This window comes from Takifugu rubripes, chromosome 11 (assembly GCF_901000725.2).
Source record: "Takifugu rubripes chromosome 11, fTakRub1.2, whole genome shotgun sequence".
NCBI lineage: Eukaryota > Metazoa > Chordata > Actinopteri > Tetraodontiformes > Tetraodontidae > Takifugu > Takifugu rubripes.
Window position 1 is genome coordinate 774541 of NC_042295.1, and position 19564 is coordinate 794104.

General features: G+C 58.2%; 1 protein-coding gene across 1 annotated transcript in view; it reads left to right on the plus strand.

Annotated features, from left to right (window-relative positions):
• The window catches only part of myo18ab (myosin XVIIIA b), a 38408-nt gene that overhangs the window by 984 nt on the left and 17860 nt on the right, over window positions 1-19564 (plus strand). The window contains 20 exon segments of the mRNA XM_029844375.1: window positions 70-1141; window positions 12443-12508; window positions 13030-13117; window positions 13194-13300; window positions 13392-13568; window positions 13634-13844; window positions 14435-14520; window positions 14522-14578; window positions 14648-14748; window positions 14867-14930; window positions 15001-15145; window positions 16632-16802; window positions 16908-16998; window positions 17078-17270; window positions 17593-17679; window positions 18006-18147; window positions 18215-18374; window positions 18449-18635; window positions 18730-18937; window positions 19016-19125. Of these exon segments, the coding sequence (XP_029700235.1) occupies window positions 128-1141; window positions 12443-12508; window positions 13030-13117; window positions 13194-13300; window positions 13392-13568; window positions 13634-13844; window positions 14435-14520; window positions 14522-14578; window positions 14648-14748; window positions 14867-14930; window positions 15001-15145; window positions 16632-16802; window positions 16908-16998; window positions 17078-17270; window positions 17593-17679; window positions 18006-18147; window positions 18215-18374; window positions 18449-18635; window positions 18730-18937; window positions 19016-19125 (3465 nt within the window). The 5' untranslated portion in view covers window positions 70-127.

Consider the following 19564-nt stretch of genomic DNA (forward strand, 5'->3'; position numbering starts at 1 on the left):
TCGTTATCACATCCGACTCCAGAGGGAATCGCAGCTGGCTAAAATCTCCCTTTCGTGCGTCCTTCTCAGGGGATTCGTCCATGATTCGCAAACGAGACCTCCGGCCGTGAAAAGGAAATTCGCCGACATGTTTAACCTGATGAAGAAGGACAAGGAGCGGGAGGGGAGCAGGAAGGACAAGAAGGACAAGAAGGAGCGGATGTCGGCGGCGGAGCTGCGCAGCCTGGAGGAGATGAGCCTGCGCCGCGGCTTCTTCAACCTGAAGCGGGAGGCCAAGCGGGAGTCCAAGACCAAGCTGGAGATCTCCAACCCCATCCCCATCAAAGTGGCGAGCAGCAGCGAGCTGACCCTCACCGACCTGGAGTCGGACGGCCTGAGCAACAGAAGCAGCGTCGTCCTGGACGACCAGCTGAGCGCCGCCAGCTCGACCGACGACCTGAAGGGGGAGGGCGGCGGGGGCCTGGATAGGGACCGTGGCTCCGTGCGGGAGCGGGTGGCGCTCTTCGGGTCCCTCGCCAAGCAGAACTCCTCGCAGATGATGAAACGCTTCTCCTTCTCCCAGCGGAGCAAAGAGGAGAGCCCGTCGGAGGGCTCCACCCCCTCGGGGCAGAACTCCGCCGCTCCGTCCCCACAGGTGGAGAGCAAGGTGTTCAGCATGCTCCGCAGGCACAGCCAGAAGCAGACGCCAGAGACGGCGGCGGCGGCGAAGAGGGTGTGCGTCCCGGAGGTGGTTGAGAAGACCTTCCCCGCCCTGCTGCCGCTGCCCCCCGTGGTCCCCCCCAGCGCGCCCGAGACGCGCCAGCTGGAGGTGCAGCGCCGCAACACCGGCGACTTCGGCTTCTCGCTGCGCCGCACCACCATGTTGGACCGCAGCCCCGACGGAGGCGTGTATCGGCGCGTGGTCCACTTCGCCGAACCTGGGGCCGGCACCAAGGACCTGGCGCTGGGGCTGGTTCCCGGCGACCGCCTGGTGGAGATAAACGGTCGCAACGTGGAGAGCAAGACGCGGGACGAGATCGTGGAGATGATCCGGCAGTCGGGCGACTCGGTGCGGCTGAAGGTGCAGCCCATCCTGGAGCTGAGCGAGCTGAGCCGCTGCTGGCTGAGGAACGCCGACGGGCAGCGCAGAGACAGCCCACACGTAAGTGCCACTTCCTGTCCAGTGGAGCGCCACTTCCTGTCCAGTGGAGCGCCACTTCCTGTCCAGTGTAGCGCCTCTTCCTGTCCAGTGTAGCGCCTCTTCCTGTCCAGTGTAGCCCCACTTCCTGTCCAGTGTAGCGCCACTTCCTGTCCAGTGTAGCCCCACTTCCTGTCCAGTGTAGCCCCACTTCCTGTCCAGTGTAGCGCCACTTCCTTTCTGTGTCAGGATGTTTTAAGTCCTCGGTGTTCCTGATGGGAAAAGTCTTTTTGACCCCTCACCTGTCGCCACGGCGACCAGACCGCGAGCAGGAAGCAGTTTTAGCATTGGTGGCGTTCTGCCTGGTTAGCGCTCGTGTAAATGGTCTTTAAACGTTCCTTCAAACGTCTTGGCTTATTACCAATCTAATTCCGTGAAAGAGTTCTGGTTCTGCCCGTCAACAGCGGCCCGGCGTCCTCTCGTAGCCGTCCGGCGGCGGTGGCGGCGGCGGGACGCCGTTTGTTGCCTCTGTTGGCCGCCATTCAGAGCTCCTGGTGACGGAGCCTGAATGGGCCTCCGGCACCGTCCCGGCTCCACCGGCACCGTCGGGTCCATCTGCTCCGGGAGGCGGGGCGTGGCTCCCGTGTGGCCGTGTTTTTCCCGTGCGCCTTGAGCTCTCTGGGAAAAATGTGTCCGTGGACAAGAGACCTACTGTGTGTCATGTGAGGGGTCATGTGCAAACAGGAAGTGCTGCGCGGGCAACACACACGCCGCTGTGTCGGCCTGTTACACAGCCGTCGCTCCGTCCGCTCACTCTGTTCCCGAACGCTCCGGCTCGTCCTGCAGGGAGGAGGAATTCCTGAAAGCAATGGCGCTCCTTCAGAGGTTCAGTGATGGGGGGTCAAAGGTCAGAGTTCAGCTCTCGGATCTGTGAGACAGGTGTCACATCGTTATCGCTGATGGAGAATTCCTTAAATGGCAGGGTGAGGATGAGAGGAATAACCTCCCAGAAGACAAGGATGCAGCCACATTCCAGATATTCCCAGGACAGCCACTGGAATTCACCCAGTTCGCAGCAGAACCCGGCACATTTTCGCTACGCTTCCGAGGATTTCGCCTCCTTGCAGCCGTAAACTGCAAAATTCCCAACGCGCAGCCGGCTGCTGAGCTCGGAGCTCGGAAGTTGTTCCGGTCAAACCTGAAGTGCTGCATTCAACCGGCCTGAACATTCCGGCTGCTTCCTCAGCTTCACCATGAAACAGCAAAACCCAAATCGATCCAGTCGAGGATCTCCAATCAGCTCCCAGTCTCCCTCATTGCCGGAATACCCGCAATCCCGCCTGTTAACTTTGGCACGCCGTTTGTTATTCCGACCCATTCAGGAAGCAATTCTGACTTAACTGGCTTCCACTTCTCCAGAATCTCCGCTCCAGCAGATTCTTTAACTGTAAACGAAACTTTTTCGGACTTTTACCTCGGCTGCATTCCACAAAGAAACATTCCCGGTTGGACCCGGACGGGAGTGGAAAATCTAATGAGCACGCCATCGTTCAGCGGCGCGGCGCCTAATTACTGCAGAACCACGATGGGAAAAGTCTTTATTGGAGAGACGTGTGTGTGTGTGTGTGTGTGTGTGTGTGTGTGTGTGTGTGTGTGTGTGTGTGTGTGTGTGTGTGTGTGTGTGTGTCATAAACACACCAGTATAAATCAGCAGCTGGGACTGGGAGGACGAGGTCGTCGTCTCCGGTTCACTGACTCTCAGTTCATCCGTCCGTCTTTATTCTTTATTCTCAGCAGCTTTTTGGGAATATTTTCCCGCTTCCCTCCACTTTTCCTTTAACCCTTTGTTGCTCCTCTTCCCATTTATGCAGCGTTCTTTGATCTTTTTTACCTCCTCTTCCTCCTTTTACGTTTTCCTCTTCACCCCTTCTGTCCAATTTGTCCTCGGTATTCCACAGTCGGGCTGACTGGGATGGGTTCTGAACTTCCGGGACAGGTGACTGTCCTCCGGAGTGTCCTCCTCACGACGGCGAGCAAACGCTGTTTACGTAAGCGCGACCCCGCCCTGACGGATGACGTCATCACCACGTCTTTCCTCATGTTGCTTAAAGTGGGTCGGGCACTGTGTGATGATTCCGAGGTTTCCGTGTCAGAAGGCTTCTGGAAGCTCGGACTGAATGGAAACATGTGTGATGCCTTCAAGTGCAGATGTGGAAGCTGGTATTTTTGGGTTCAGGATGTGTTCGGGGAGCGTCCCCGCCCCAGCGGAGGCCTGTCATTTGCCCCCAAACAAAGCGTGACGCGTAATATTCCCGCCGTGCGGAACCGTGGCAGCGGGAGCTGGAATCCTCCCTGTGTGGCACCGCGGCGTTCCCACAACCGCACTCGTAAAACTCCCAACACACAGCGGAAGCAGTTAAACGGACACGTCGGCCCATTAATGCGACGCAGACGGCCGCGGTCCGAGAGAGCGGCAGCCGGGATCCACATCGGAGGAGCCTGGATCCGGAGAGCCGGGCCGGAGCCGAGAGCCGGGCCGGAGCCATCTCCACTTGTCTTAACAGGCCGGCCGGGAACAACAGGAAACGGGCCTCTCCCTTTAGGTCTCACTCTGGTATTTGTGGAATCTGCCTTGGAACAAATATGCCACTTCCTGACCCTTTCCCGCTGGGATTTTCTTATGGAAGATGTGGAATGAGGTCGGGAGGCTCAGGCAGCCGGAGGAGGGGGAGAACTTGAGGTTTATCAGTGGGGGGCTTGGGGGGGGGGGGGTGGTCCATCAGGGTCATAACACCTCCAGGAATGAATCCCGTCCCAGAAGTCCAAATATCTGATTCTGAGGTCAGAGGTCAATATCTGACCTCAGAATCAGATATTTGAGGTCAGAGGTCTGATATTGACCCAAACCACCAATAAATGGCTGAAATGACCAAAACTGCAGGAAAAACAGGGTTTCATGAAGGCATCGTTCAGGTTCCCTCCGTTTACTCCTTTAGCTGCTTTAAAGAGTCGTTAAAAATACTGATTAATAACAGTGGAGACAGTTTGATGAAGTGGTGATGAACTGGTGAAGAAGTGGTGATGAACTGGTGATGAACTGGTGAAGAAGTGGTGATGAACTGGTGATGAGCTGGTGATGAGCTGGTGATGAGCTGGTGATGAACTGGTGATGAACTGGTGATGAGCTGGTGATGAACTGGTGATGAACTGGTGATGAACTGGTGATGAACTGGTGATGAGCTGGTGATGAACTGGTGATGAACTGGTGAAGAACTGGTGAAGAACTGGTGATGAAGCTGGTGATGAACTGGTGATGAACTGGTGATGAACTGGTGATGAACTGGTGATGAGCTGGTGATGAACTGGTGATGAACTAGTGAAGATGAAGTGAAGATGAAGTGGTGATGAAGTGGTGATGAAGTGGTGATGAACTGGTGATGAACTGGTGAAGAAGTGATGAAGTGGTGATGAAGTGGTGATGAACTGGTGATGAACTGGTGAAGAAGTGATGAAGTGGTGATGAACTGGTGATGAAGTGGTGGTGAACTGGTGATGAAGTGGTGGTGAACTGGTGATGAAGTGGTGATGAACTGGTGATGAAGTGGTGGTGAACTGGTGATGAAGTGGTGGTGAACTGGTGATGAAGTGGTGATGAGCTGGTGATGAAGTGGTGGTGAACTGGTGATGAAGTGGTGGTGAACTGGTGATGAAGTGGTGGTGAACTGGTGATGAAGTGGTGGTGAAGTGGTGATGAACTGGTGATGAGCTGGTGATGAAGTGGTGGTGAACTGGTGATGAAGTGGTGGTGAACTGGTGATGAAGTGGTGATGAGCTGGTGATGAAGTGGTGGTGAACTGGTGATGAGCTGGTGATGAAGTGGTGAACTGGTGATGAGCTGGTGATGAGCTGGTGTCGACTCTGCTCAGTCAGGGCAGGGCTGGAATGCCGCGGGGCTGGTTGTGAGGGATGATTGACACCAGCCCTTTTGGTGGCGTGCACGTGCACGTGCACAGGTCATGTGACTTAATTGTGAACAGCGGCAGCATCTGGAGCTGAGAGGAGCTAAAAATAATCCTGATGCTCCCGACAGAAGCTGCGGCTCATTCCCATCAGGACAGCACGCCGCTCTCATGTGACGCGTTGGGCGGGGTTTAAGCGTGGCGGGAGCGGCGGCGTGGAGGGTCAGCTGATCCAGGGGCCGATGGCGGCGTGGAGGATCAGCTGATCCAGGGGCCGATGGCGGCGTGGAGGGTCAGCTGATCCAGGGGCCGATGGCGGCGTGGAGGATCAGCTGATCCAGGGGCCGATGGCGGCGTGGAGGATCAGCTGATCCAGGGGCCGACGGCGGCGTGGAGGGTCAGCTGATCCAGGGGCCGATGGCGGCGTGGAGGATCAGCTGATCCAGGGGCCGATGGCGTCGTCATGGTCCCTTCCAGAGTTCTACCTTTATCGCTATTATCCTGGTGTGGACGTGCCCCCCCCCGGACCCCCCACAGCCCCCCCAGCTGCCCTGTTCGGGGCTTCGTGGCGTCCTGTGGCGTCCTGTGGCGTCCTGTGGCTGCCTGAATAATTGAAAGAAGCTGCAGGTTTGCTGAATAATGGAGGAGGCGTTGGAAGCGTCGCTCCCGTTTCACTGCATCACAAAGATGTCTGATTTCTGCTGAGTCATGGCTTTGCCCTTTTTCTGCTGACTAATCATTCTGCACCAGCTCGTTAAAAGTTGACGTTTTAAACGAGGACCGCGTTCCCCAGCCGTCCCCCCTGACGCCGCGGGGCGCCGCGTCTGCTCGCGGTCCTCGCCCCGTCTGGCCTCCGCCAGTGCTGACCGCGGCGGACCGAAAAGCGCCGAGTCAGCGGCTCCTTTTCTCTCGCAGTGACACAGCAGCTTCCAGCGAACCATCTGGCTGTTTCCGTGGCAACGGCCAGCCTTTACACGGCGATCTGAGGAGGATTCAAACCACGTGACTACATTTTGTGACGCTCTTTTGAACTGGCGGCTGCAACAGCGCCCCCTGCAGGCGCTGCTCGTACTGCAGGAAGCGCCTCTGATGGACACATGGAAGTTGCTCATCATCATCACCACCATCATCATCATCACCATCATCATCATCATCACCATCATCACCATCATCATCATCATCATCACCGGCCAGTAAAAGAGCTCAGACGTCTCTTTTCCTCTCAACAACCCCTCAAACTAACTAGTAAAACTCTAATGAAGTAAAACAAGGAACTGTATTTTTTTCCTCATCGTCCCGCTCCGGGATCCTTGAGGATATTTGTCCAGGAATATTGTCTTTTGTGTGAAGCAGGAAGTTTTAGTTGGAACATTTCCTGTCTCCAGAATGCGCCCGACTGTTCCGGGCTGAGCGGCTTTAACGCCCCGCGGGGGGGGAGGGGGGGGGCAGGAACTTCCATTTGAAGTCCCCTCGGAGTCATTGGGAGGATGCTGCTGTGCCTGTTTACATCTGCGGAATTTCAGAGGAAATTGCTCTCGGACCCACATCCAGGCGACGCGCTGAGCGTTAGCATTCATATGCTAGTTGCTAAAGAATGGAGTCTGCCTAATTTCCCGCGCTGAGAGCGCCACATAAACGCCACATAAACGCCTCTGGGCCCGGGCGCCGCGCTCCGGCACACGTCCCGTCCCACCCGGCTTATCGGCCGCTCGGCTTCCGCTGCAGTGGGCGGCTCGGCGTGGCGTTGTGACCTCAGCCCCGAGGCTCCTGGACCCGGGTCATTGTTCTCTACAGCATCCGTCAATGTGTGTGTGTGTGTGTGTGTGTGTGTGTGTGTGTGTGTGTGTGTGTGTGTGTGTGTGTGTGTGTGTGTGTGTGAGGGATGTTTATTACATGGAGCTGTTCAGGCTGACACACTTTAGTCCTGCTGCTCATTTGTTTTGTCTGTGAGAACATTAGAAAAATTAGCTCATTATTGGGCTAATAATTATTAATGTAACCGCTGATTAGCTCTCCGGGCTAATTCATTTAAATAATTAATTTAGCTGATTATCACTGAGACTCCGTGTTTGTTGTTTCAGGACGACTTGAAACCAGTCATGAGCTCATCCTTAACAATAAAGTTGATCTAATCTAGGAGGTGACGTGTCCCGTCACGGTGGCCCGGCAGAGTGACCTTTGACCCTTTGGTGTTTGGTCACAGCTGCTGTGTTGCTCACTCATACGAGGATCCGTGTCGGCTGCTGAAAGGAAACAAGCCCATTTTATGCTAGCTCCGTGCTAGCTCCATGCTAGCTCCGTGCTAGCTCCGTGCTAGCTCCATGCTAGATTTAATCACGCTCTCCTCTCCTCAGGCTGTCCTCGGTATCCAGGTTCCGCCCTTTGCGTTGTTTTCTTAGCGAGTGAGGGTCGTGAACGCCACGCTCGCGTCGGCGTTCCTCAGCCGGTGCCGGCAGTGGCGGACAAACGTGCTCGGACAGATTCCAGCCTGGTTGGAATGTGTTCGCGGTCGTCGTGATGCAAGAGACGTTCTGCCAGGGGTGTTTTCTGCCCTCAGACTGTGTGTGTGTGTGTGTGTGTGTGTGTGTGTGTGTGTGTGTGTGTGTGTGTGTGTGTGTGTTTGACCCGTGAAGGAACACACACACACACACACACACACACGGAGCGCCCGCCTGACCTACATCTGTCGCCCTGCAGCAGAAGTGAAGGAGCTCACTCAAGCGTCTCTCACGCACACACACACACGCACGCTCACACCCTGACCTCTAAGCTACACACTCAGTCACACCTTTAGGGGTTGTGAGGACCAGATAAAAGCCTCACCTCACAAAAATGTCCTTTGTGAGGCAGCGTGCACCAGCACGTGCACCAGCACGTGCGCACACACGTATGTGACCGTGCATATTTTTCCTTTGATTTTAATCTTTGACCGGATTATACTCCGCTTGTTGTGTCTTGTGTCAGATGAGGGAACATTTGCACCGATGCCGGATTTTCCTGGACAAAACGACATGTTTTTTATTGATATTGGACAGAACCCAGATCCGATCGGACCGCGACCCGACGCCGGCCCCCAGCTCGTGTGTTTTCCAGACCAGTTTCAGGACCATCGCTGCGTCCAGTGGTCCTCCCAAGTATGGTTAACTGTTGTGATGCCCCAGTGTGTCCCGGGATTAAAAACCAAGGTTATGGATGTGTGACGTGTGTACGCTCCATCCCAACTGTAATTCCCTGGAATGTTCCAGGAGCAACAGATATTTATGTGCTGTGGGGGGGTGGGCGTGGGGGGGGTGCTGAGGTTGTGCATCAGTGTGATTGTGTCAGTCTGTCTGTTCACAGATGTGTCTGATCGCCACGCCCAGTTTCACCACACCTCTATCAAATGAACGCATTAACCACCCCCCCCCCCCCCTCGCCGTCGCTGCATTGATGTCATACTGAGGCTGCTTGTCTTGTACTCGGATCAGTTTCTTTGAGTCACTCCTCTGTAGGCAGCAGCTTTGGAAATAAAGGAGGCTTTGTGTGCTTCCAGGATTTCCAGGCCCAGCTTTTGTCTCCCCCCACGTGATCTCTGGCTCCCTCTTGTGGCTGAAAGTGGGAAGTGACGCTCAGAAGAATATGAGAGCGTACTTTGTATATACAGTTAGCTTTAATGAGCATGTTAGCATGTTGTTTAAGTGTGCAGAGCCCTGCTCCGTTTCTGCTTTTCGAGGCGTGCACTTCCTCCCCTCGGCTCAGAGTGGTTTCAAACAGGAAGACGGTGAATTGGTGAAATTCAGAGCGTAGCAGAAACGGGCTGTGGTGTTTCATGTTTCCAGCATGATGGGACGGACCAACGAGGTACGTTAGCGGCGGGTCAGGGGCGGCCCTGCAGGAAGGACCGTTGGGTCGCTCTGGTCCTCCGAGATTTCCTCATTTTTTCCCATAATCGCTGATATTCCTCCCATATTCCTCCTCTCTGGCCTGCTAGCTTCTGACACCACAGAGCTAACGTGGGGTTCGTAGCGATCAGATCTATTCCGGTTGAGGTGCCGCAGCACAGTCGTGATGACACGGGGCAGAAAGTTCCGATATATTCCCGTCATCCCCTGGTCCTGGGAGGCTGTGAGGGCAGCGTTTCTGACCAGGAAGGTAAGCTCCAGCTCCGAGTCGCGGCGCAGCAGCTGAGGCGACGGCAGCTGGGGCTGTTTGAGCAGCGAGGCCTGTGATTGGTCGGCGGCAGCGGTGGTGGGAGGTCCTGGCAGGCTCCGGTTGGGGGGGCTATTTTTACCGGCACAGCTGTCCTCACAGCTCCGTCCTGTCAGGAATAACCGGCCTATCAGCTCCGGCTCCGGCTGCCTTCCGATCTTCTCCTCTGCGCATGTTTTGGACTCGAACGGTGACCCGAGAGGAGTGGACGGATCCGGGAGTTCTGGGATTACGGTTTAGACAGGTAGGAAAAGTCCCAACTGGTCTTTCGGGACACTTGGGTCTTGAGAGGGAACGGCGAGCGTTTGGCCCGGAGGCTCCCGGCAGGAACTAAATTTAGCCTCCAGTTATCTGGGTGGAGGGGCAGGAAAAGGCTTCCCAACCTGGAGCCACTTTTTCCAGTAATTTCCAGAGCTCGCCAGAGTTTATTAGTGTTGTTATTGATCACCAACGCATCGGAGCGATCAGCTGATCAGCGGGAAGAGCGTCAGGAAGGGCCTCCATCAGTCCGCGGGTCCTCCTGACCCAGAACCAGCAGCACCTCCCAGCCGTGGGTCTCCTGTCAGGAGCTATTCCTGCTGGTTTTCTTCCCGCTCCGCTTGACTCACCCCCCCCCGAAAAAGAAAACCGGAACAGAGCTCCTCGTCTGTGGCCGGTGGTGATTGACGCGGAATTCCCTGTTGTGCCAGTCCAGTGTCCCGACGTACTAAATCTCCCAGAATTCCCCCTCGGTGCGCCAGGAATTCCTGGTTCCTGTGAGGGACGAACCAGCCGGACGTTATCTGTCCCACCGTGCTGCCGTCAGTCCAAAAATAATCCCATTACTCAGCGTGCTAATCTGGCTAACGGGCCCCGGCTAACGGGCTAAAGTTGGGAGTTCTTTGTGTGGCTATCGGAATTCTCACTGTTCTTCTCCTCCCAGCTCCTCCTCGTCACCTCCTCTTCTCCATCACATCCCATGACAGCAGATCGGCCGACATGGCGTTCTCATCCCGCTTTTCCTTCTGGGAGCAAAAGGGAAGTCTCGCCTGGACGTTGGTACCTTGCATGGCGTTCCAGTGTGGCTAACACCCGTGTGTCCCTGCGTAAACCCGCCCCCCCCGTCGGGTTCTCCCGCGGAGCCTTGGCCTCCAGGGCCGATGCTAACCCGTTAGCACGTAGCACAGTTTGCACGCCGTGTGGTGTTAGCTGGCGTCACGCCGCTGCGGCCCTTTGATCTTGCTTTGTTTTTATTTTGACTTATTTAGGTCAAAGACGAGAACAAGCCGGAGGCCAAAAATGTGAGTAGATGTGGCCTTCGGAGTTTTGGGTATCGACCCCATGACCTCCGCGCTCTAATTTAGCTTCTGGTTGTGAAGCGAGTCTCGCTAACGCCAACGTTTCCCTCTCATTCCCGTTTGCTGCGAGCAGCCAGAAAGTAACGGCCTGTCCAATCACGCCAAGTCGGTTCCAGCTCTCGACCCCGGCAGAGGAATATTCCGGGCTAAAAGTCCCCTTCCGGCATTCCCAACGGAGGCGGCGGCCCGAGTGCGGAGTCCTTCCCCGCCTAAAATCAGGTCGCCTGTCAAAGTGCCGGATCGGTTCAAGAGTCCGGAGCCACCGTCGCGGGGGGCGGGGCCGGTTCTGAGGAGTGAAGGGGAGCAGAACGGCACGGCGGCCGGGGGCGTGGCCAACGGGGCGGCGGCGGACGGTGACCTTCCAGGCCCGGAGGTCGCCGAGGAGCAGGGGCCAACGCGCAGGAAGGTGGTGAAGGTGGTCCGACGTGTGGTCAAGAAAGTAGTGCCTTCAGAGAGGAGCGAGGGCGCTCCGGCCCCTGGCCCGGCTCCTGGCCCGGCTCCGGAAGCTGAACCAGCTAAAGGGGCGGCGCCCAGGTCCGGCGCCGCCCCCTTCTCTTTCAAACACAACTCCATCAGAACAGAAGACGACGTCTCCCAGGGGCTGACGAGCCTGATGGTCCGCGGCAGGACGAGGGAGCCGCGGCCGCGCCTCCGCCGGGAAGAGCGCCCGGAAAAACTGGAGCTGGAGAAGATGAACGAGAGCTCATCAAAGGACATCAAAGCTGAGCTGGAGGAGAAGGCGGGCGGGTCACAGACAGGCGCTCAGGCTCCGCCGAGGCCGGGTCCAGGAACGCAGGAAGTCCGGCCTCCCGCTGGACTCCCGTCCAAGTCCAGACCCGTCTCCCTCCCCGCCGTGGTCGGCTTTGTCCCGCCTCCCAAACCCGCCACCCTGTCCCCGCCTCCGGGTTTCATACCTGCGCCCAAACCCACCGCCAGGAAACTCACCCCCGTCCCCCAGAAACCCGCCTCCACCGCTGCGTCGCCGCGTCTCCTCCAGACTCCTCCCCCCTCCAGCCCGGGGCCAGCGCCCCCCCCTCCAGGAGGAATTCCCACCCGGCAAACTGCCGCCAGTCAGCAGGAGGTAGAGTGTCCACGCGGTTTGGGAAGGCATGTTGAAGGTGTGGCGGGATTTCCTGCGGCATGTGAAGGCATCATCGTGACGCCGCCGAGCGTGACGAGACGGCGGTGTTGCCACGCCCCCACGGCGGTGTTGCCACGCCCCCACGGCGGCGTGGCCACGCCCCCACGGCTTAACCTCTAACCTTCGTGACCACCTGCTCGGCGCTCGTTTGCTTTGCTCACAGCAGGAAAACGTTTGATCGTGTGCTCTCACAACGGCGGCGGCGCATGTTGTGGCTCTGACCTGTAGGTGGCGCCGCTCAGACACACCTGAGGAGGATGTTCAGCTCACCTGGGGAGCTGCTGCTCACCTGGGGAGCTGCTGCTCACCTGCGGAGCTGCTGCTCACCTGCGGAGCTGCTGCTCACCTGTTAGCGTTAGCGTTAGCTCGCTGTGGTGCGTTCAGGAGCCACGTTTGTTCTGAGCCGGTCCTCGGCGGCAACATGCGCTAAAGCCTTTTGTTTCCCAACGTGCACGGTGATGAACTGATGAATTCCCAACGTCACGTCAGGATTTGCCGGATGTTTTGATCCGATCTTGTTTGTGGGAACGCGTCGTGATGATGTCACTTCTGTTGCTCTCGTAGGTCCGCGGCGTTAGCGGTAGCGAGCTAGTCCAACGCTGCCGACCCTCGCCAGGGTGTTTACCTGTTTGTGTTTGTAACATGCTTGTGCTCACCTGTCACTGACCTTTGACCTCTCCACGCTGGCCACGCCCACCAGGGATCGGAGGAAGAGGACCCTGTGGCCCTCCTCCAGGCTCCGCAGGGCCCGGCTAAACCACCTCAGGTCTGGTGTTTGTTCTGCTCCGGCTGCTCCGACCGTCACTCCCACCGACGGCGTGCTGTGCCGTGCTCGTTAGGATCAGTCCCTCCAGGCGTTCCCGCTTCAACAGCGTTCCCAATTGGCCCAATAATTTCCCGGTTTAATGGGTTTTTTTTATCTCTTTCCCGAAATCTGGGAAAATGCCAACAAGCCCCTGGAAGCCTGGAGGGACTGGGAGGTGCATCCTCACCCAGCAGATCCTTTATTTTCCGAGGTTTTTCCTGCGAACGTTCCTTTTGCATATTATTGGATGGCTCTTCACACGCTCACCTGTTATTATTCACCACCTGGAGGAACGTTTTCCGTCTTCCCCGGACGTCCGAAACGTCTCACACAGACACTGAAGAAGCGCCCGGAGGCTGCCCCGCCCACTCCCTCCACCCCCCCACCCCCCCCTGCATGGTCACGCCATTTCCCCGAGAGGCTCGCCGCCGCTTCCTGGCGTCCTCTCCCGCTCTGACCTCGCGCTGCTTCCTGTCCCGCAGGTGAAGACGGAGGAGCAGATCGCAGCCGAGCAGGCCTGGTATGAGTCCGAGAAGGTTTGGCTCGTCCACAAAGACGGATTCTCCCTGGGTGAGCGCCGCCGCCGCCGACCCCGTTAGCATCTCCTGAACAGGTCAAAGGTCAAACCTTCTGTTTCGCCCCTCAGCCACCGTGATGAAGACGGAGGCCGGCTCGCTGCCCGAGGGAAAGGTGAAAATCCGACTGGAACAGGACGGGGCCACGCTGGAGGTGGACGAGGACGACGTGGAGAAGGTGAGTAAGGCGCCGTGAGGCCCAGCGCGCCGCCGCCGCCGCCGCCGGCTCCTCGCCGATGTTCGCTGCCCTCACGTGCGCGTCCGCCCAGGCCAACCCTCCGTCCTACAACCGCTGCGAGGACCTGGCGTCGCTGCTCTACCTGAACGAGTCCAGCGTGATGCACAGCCTGAGGCAGCGATACGGAGGGAACCTGATCTACACGCACGCCGGGCCCAACATGGTGGTCATCAACCCCCTCAGCACGCCGTCCATGTACTCGGAGAAGGTGAGGCCAACGTCCGCCAGCTTCCTGTGGCGCCCTCGGCCTGACCCACGCTGCTCCCCTGGCAGGTGATGCACATGTTCAAAGGAGGCCGCCGCGAGGACTCGGCGCCGCACATCTACGCCGTGGCTCAGGCGGCGTACCGCAGCCTGCTGACCACCCGCCAGGACCAGTCCGTGGTGCTGCTCGGGAAGTCCGGGAGCGGGAAGACCACCAACTGCCAGCACCTGGTCCAGTACCTGGTCTCCATCGCTGGCAGCACCGGCAAGATCTTCTCAGGTGGGTGTGGTCATGTGCTCGGCGCCCTCAGCGGCGCCCTCCCTCAGTGGCGCCCTCCCTCAGTGGCGCCCTCCCTCAGCGGCGCCCTCCCCCAGTGGCGCCCTCCCCCAGTGGCGCCCTCCCTCAGTGGCGCCCTCCCTCAGCGCCGCCCTCAGTGGCGCCCTCCCTCAGTGGCGCCCTCCCTCAGCGGCGCCCTCAGTGGCGCCCTCCCTCAGTGGCGCCCTCCCCCAGTGGCGCCCTCCCCCAGTGGCGCCCTCCCTCAGTGGCGCCCTCCCTCAGTGGCGCCCTCCTCAGGGCGCCCTCCCTCAGCGGCGCCCTCAGTGGCGCCCTCCCTCAGTGGCGCCCTCCCCCAGTGGCGCCCTCCCTCAGTGGCGCCCTCCCTCAGTGGCGCCCTCCCTCAGCGCCGCCCTCAGTGGCGCCCTCCCCAGTGGTGCCCCTCCCTCAGCGCCGCCCTCAGTGGCGCCCTCCCTCAGAGGCGCCGTCCCTCAGTGGCGCCCTCCCTCAGTGGCGCCCTCCCCCAGCGGCGCCCTCCCCCAGTGGCGCCCTCCCTCAGCGGCGCCGCCGTTCTCACGTGGATGGTTTTCCCACAGCGGAGAAGTGGCAGGCCGTCTACACCATCCTGGAGGCCTTCGGGAACAGCTCCACCTCCATGAACAGCAACGCCAGCCGCTTCTCCCCACGTGGTGTCGCTGGACTTCGACCAGGCCGGGCAGGTGGCCTCCGCCTCCATCCAGGTGAGGAGCGGAAGGGAAAGGTTCTGGACCAGGTTCCGGACCTGATCCTGATCCGCTGTTGCCTTCCAGACGATGCTGCTGGAGAAGCTGAGGGTGAGCCGACGACCGGAAGCTGAGTCCACCTTCAACGTCTTCTACTACGTGATGTCCGGCGCCGACAGCAGCCTCAGGTGAGCCCGGCGTTCCCGGCATTCCCAGCGTTCCCAGCGTTGCTCCGCCACCTTCATGGATCCGGCCCGTCTGTATTTCACTGTCGTTCACCTGAAGATTTTGATCCCTTCGTCTCAGAACCGAGCTGCACTTCAACCACCTGGCTGAGAAGAGCGCCTTCGGGATCCTCCCGCATTCCAAGGTCAGTTTCCCAAACTTCTCCCGACTCGGCAGGTGGAATGGATGGATTGTGACCTTTGACCTTTGTGCAGGCCGAGGAGAAGCAGCGAGCTGCGCAGCAGTTCACCAAACTCCAGGCGGCCATGAAGGTCCTGGGAGTGTCCGGGGAGGAGCAGAAGGCCCTGTGGCTCATCCTGGGAGCCATCTATCACCTGGGCGCCGCCGGAGCCACCAAAGGTGGGAAAACCGTGGCACAACTTTCACCGTATCGCCACAGGAATTCACGTTTCCATATTTATGACACCAAAGACGGGGAATTTGCTCCTGTTTGTGGCCGGAAACATTCCAGCATTCCCGAGTTTCCGCTATTTTTGTGCGATATTAAATCTGCTGGCAGTCGGGATGGTGGAGCTGCTGCAGTCAGAATTGTCGTCTCCATGGCAACATTTGCACGTCTCCTCTCGGACAGATCGATGGAGGGATGCGTGCGGCTCCCTGTTCCACTTTCCTTGTGAATTTGTTCCGGAATAACTGTCTATCACCCGCGTTTTGTTTAAGTGTCTGAGTTTTATCCAGGTTTTTAGAAAGATTTCCACTTTTCCAGGTAAGAACCTGGATTCAAAAGTACCAAATAAACAGCAACCAAAGGATGAGCTGAGCTTCTCCACCCCGCCAGCAGGGGGCAGGCTTTGACCACAGTTTTAGCCTCAACAAAAGCATCCAGATAATTCCCATTTGATCCGTGGGATTTAGTCAGAACTTAGTTTTAGAGTTAAATTCCATGACTTTTTGGAGATTAAGGCCCGTAATAACCTGGAAAAGGGTCCTAACATGATATAATCTGATTAGTTGAAATCTGTTTTTTAGGGATTTTTAAAGTTTCCGACCCCAAAAGCCTGGAAAATGCTGACTAAAGTGTGGCGGAGGCGCCCAGCAGGGGGCGCTCCAGGCGTGCGTGTGTGTGCGGTTGTGTTGTTGTGATGCGCTCTTTAACGCTCCTCTCTCCACTTGCATGTTTGCATGCTGCCCTGTCAAACGCCGCAGATGAAGGTAAAGGAACAACAACAACAACAACATGTGCTGTTGACTCTTCCCGACCATCCTCTCCTTCCTCTTCATGCTTTTATCGTCCCTCCAGCCCTTCACTCATTAGCATTTTTATTGTTTCTGTTCCTCCCGTCGCCTCCTCTCTTCCTCTCCTTGTCCTCTCTCTCGGACCACAACCAGAACTTTTCAACTCCTCGCTTGTTCTGGCGTCCGTCTGCACCTCCAAGGACGTCTGGGCTCTGATTGGCTGGCGCTCACGCTGCCGCGTCGGACGCTGATTGAAGCCGATCGGCGAGCGCTACTGCGCTACGTTTGAACACGCATGCTGCTAGCTTGTTAACCGCAGCGGCCCGGTAATGATTCCGTAATTCCGTGGTTGGATTGTTTCTCTTCCGGGTCTTTCTTCACGACTCACCACTGCCTCCCCAGGCAAAACTGGGTATTACAAGAGTGCTCGTCTCATCGCTGTGTGATTAGCATGCTAATCCCATTCCCGGTGTGTCTACATGGTGAGAGCAGCTAAATTAGCATCGTCAGGTCGACCCTCGTCTCTCACCCTGTAACCCTAAATGCCCCCCCCGCCCTCCTCCATCTCCCCTCCCACGCCACCCTCAGCCTCCTCCTCTTGTGGTTATTCCGGAGCAGCTTTCTGAATTCCCCGTCTCTCCCTCTGCAGCCGGGCGGCGCCAGTTTGCCCACCACGAGTGGGCCCAGAAGGCGGCCTACCTGCTGGGCTGCTCCCTGGAGGAGCTGTCCTCCTCCATCTTTAAGCACCAGGCCAAGGGGCTGCAGAACTCCACCTCCTTCCGGGGGGGGGCGGATGAGTCGGGCCAAGGTGACGGCGCAGGTGAACCCACTTATTTAGCGGATCGGACGGAAGCGTCCGTCCGTCATGTTGGTTCCTGGTTGAGCCAGGATGGTTCTTAATGTTCTCCCTGTTGTCCTGGTCCAGGTTCTAAAGTCACGGCTCTGGAGTGTCTGGAGGCGATGGCGTCCGGACTTTACTCCGAGCTCTTCACGCTGGTCATTTCCCTCATCAACAGGTCCGTTTCCTCCCGACGTTCCTCCCGTTTGTTGCTCCCAACGGGTCGGAACCGTCCTGACGGTGTTTGTGCTCCTCAGAGCGCTCAAGTCCAGTCAGCACTCCCTCTGCTCCCTGCTGATCGTGGACACCCCGGGGTTCCAGAACCCGCGGCTGGCGCAGCAGCAGCGCGGCGCCACCTTCGAGGAGCTCTGCCACAACTACACCCAGGAGAGGCTGCAGACGCTGTTCCAGGAACGCACCTTCGTCCGGGAGATGGAGCGATACAAGGAGGTGCCGATGGTTCCGCCCACGTTCCGGCGCCGCTGCCAGCTCCGGTGGTTTCTGTCCGTGCCGGGTCCACGCGCACCTAAATCATCTGCACTTTCATTCAAACAAAAGGGGAATTGAAAGGGAGAATATTTGGGAATTCTCCCGGACTTTCTGGCGGCACCAACAGATTCCACCGGCTGCAGCGCCCTGTCAGGACCTTCGGGTCCCTCCAGAACATCTGGTCTTCTCCAAACCCAATCAGACCTCATTTCACTGTTAATTCTGGATAATTCTTCTGTATTTTAGGTGACTAACCTGATTCTTTGTCCCGTCCTGCATCTAGGAGAACATAGAACTTGCTTTAGATGACATAGAGTCCAGTACCTCACTGTCTGTAGCAGCTATTGACCAAGCATCCACTCAGGCTCTGGTAAGACCTCGCACATCTGCACCTTCTGTTCCAGGCGTCCGTGGGCGTCCGCCCTCGTTAGTGCGGCGAGGACGGCGCCGAGGCCCAAACAAGGCGGCAAAACTGCTCCGTTCTCAACCACTGACGGGAGCAAATAGTCTGTTTAATTAATTCCGGCTTCGGTTTTCCGTGTGCTAACGTGCTAACATGCTAGCAGCCGCTGGGCCACGACAACCGTTGTTCAAACCCTGATTTCTCTCGCTGAGCTTTTTCATCCAAAATGGCCCCAACGTGTAAAACGACCACCTCAGGGTGACCCCAGTCTCTCCCCCCCCCCCCCCCGTCAGGTCCGGACTCTGGCCAGGACGGACGAGGCTCGTGGCCTCCTGTGGCTGATGGAGGAGGAGGCCGTCCAGCCTGGAGGTTCTGAGGAGACCATGCTGGAGAGGCTCTTCAGCTACTACGGCTCCGCCCAGGGGGACAACAGAGGTGAGCCCTGAAGGTCGTGACCCCTTCTGGACCTGTGCAGAAGCTAATGCAGGCGTGTGGCTTTCAGGAGCGAACCTGCTCCTGCGCGGGGAGAAGCCTCACCTCTTCCTTCTGGGCCACAGCCACGGGACGGACTGGGTCCAGTACAACAGCCAGGGCTGGCTGGGCCACGCCCGGCACAGCCCCGCGGCCCAGAACGCCGCCACGCTGCTGCAGGACTCCCAGAAGTAAGAGATGATCAGAACCTGTTGTCAGTGGAGAGCGCGGGCGTCACCTTCGCCGTCTTCTGCCGCCACCACAGGAAGAACATCAGCGCCTTGTTCATGGGCCGGGCCAGCGGCGCCACGGTGCTGTCCGGCTCCATCGCCGGCCTGGAGGGCAGCTCCCAGCTGGCCCTGCGCCGCGCCACCAGCATGAGGAAAACCTTCACCACGGGCGTGGCGGCGGTCAAGAAGAAGAGCCTGTGCATCCAGATCAAGCTGCAAGTGGTGAGTCCACCAGCAGGACGGGAGAGGCTTCCGCCGCTCCTCCTCCTCATCCCGCCGTCCTCCTCCTCATCCCGCCGTCCTCCTCCTCTCCCAGGATGCTCTGATCGACATGGTGCGGCGCTCCAAGGTCCACTTCGTCCACTGCCTGCTGCCGAAGGCGGAGGTGGTGGGCGGGGGAGGGGAGCCCCGCGTGACCCACGGGGAGAGCCTGGACGCCGGCCTGATGACCCTGGACGTGGGCCTCCTCAGGGCTCAGCTGAGAGGCTCCAAGCTGCTGGACGCCCTCCGCCTCTACAGGCAGGGTAAGGGCGTGGGAGAAGGTTCCGGAGGTCCAACGGTACCCGTCCGGCTGTCCTCACCCGTCTGCCTCTGTCCTCCAGGGTATCCGGACCACATGGTGTTCTCAGAGTTCCGCAGGCGCTTCGACGTCCTGGCGCCCCACCTGACCAAGAAGCACGGCCGCCAATACATCGTGACGGACGAGAAGAGGGTGAGTGGCTGGGCACCAGAACCAGAACCAGAACCAGACCTCCGTCCTCCTACAGGCCCGAGTGGAAGCGTCACGCTCAGGTCTCCTGGAGTTTGGGAGCCAGGTTCCTCTGAAATAATGCTAATGGCGGCTAACAGGAGAGCATTCCTGCCTCCTAATTGCTGCGAACATTCCGAAGGTGCAGCAGGATCCTCCGGAGCAGGAGGCTCCTCTCCTCGCCCTTCACATTCTAATCTCCCGGTGTGAGCGGAATCCCTTTATCCCGCCCCAGCATCCTGTCCTCCGCGCTCCGCCGTCCTCTTCCCAGAGCGCTCTTGTGTGTAATTAATTATGATTGTGCAGGCTGGCAGCATACTGTACTGATTAATTACCAGCAGGAGGAAGGGCGCTCCCTCCCCTCTCCTCCTCCATTCTTCTCATCTCTTCCCACTTTTTCCCG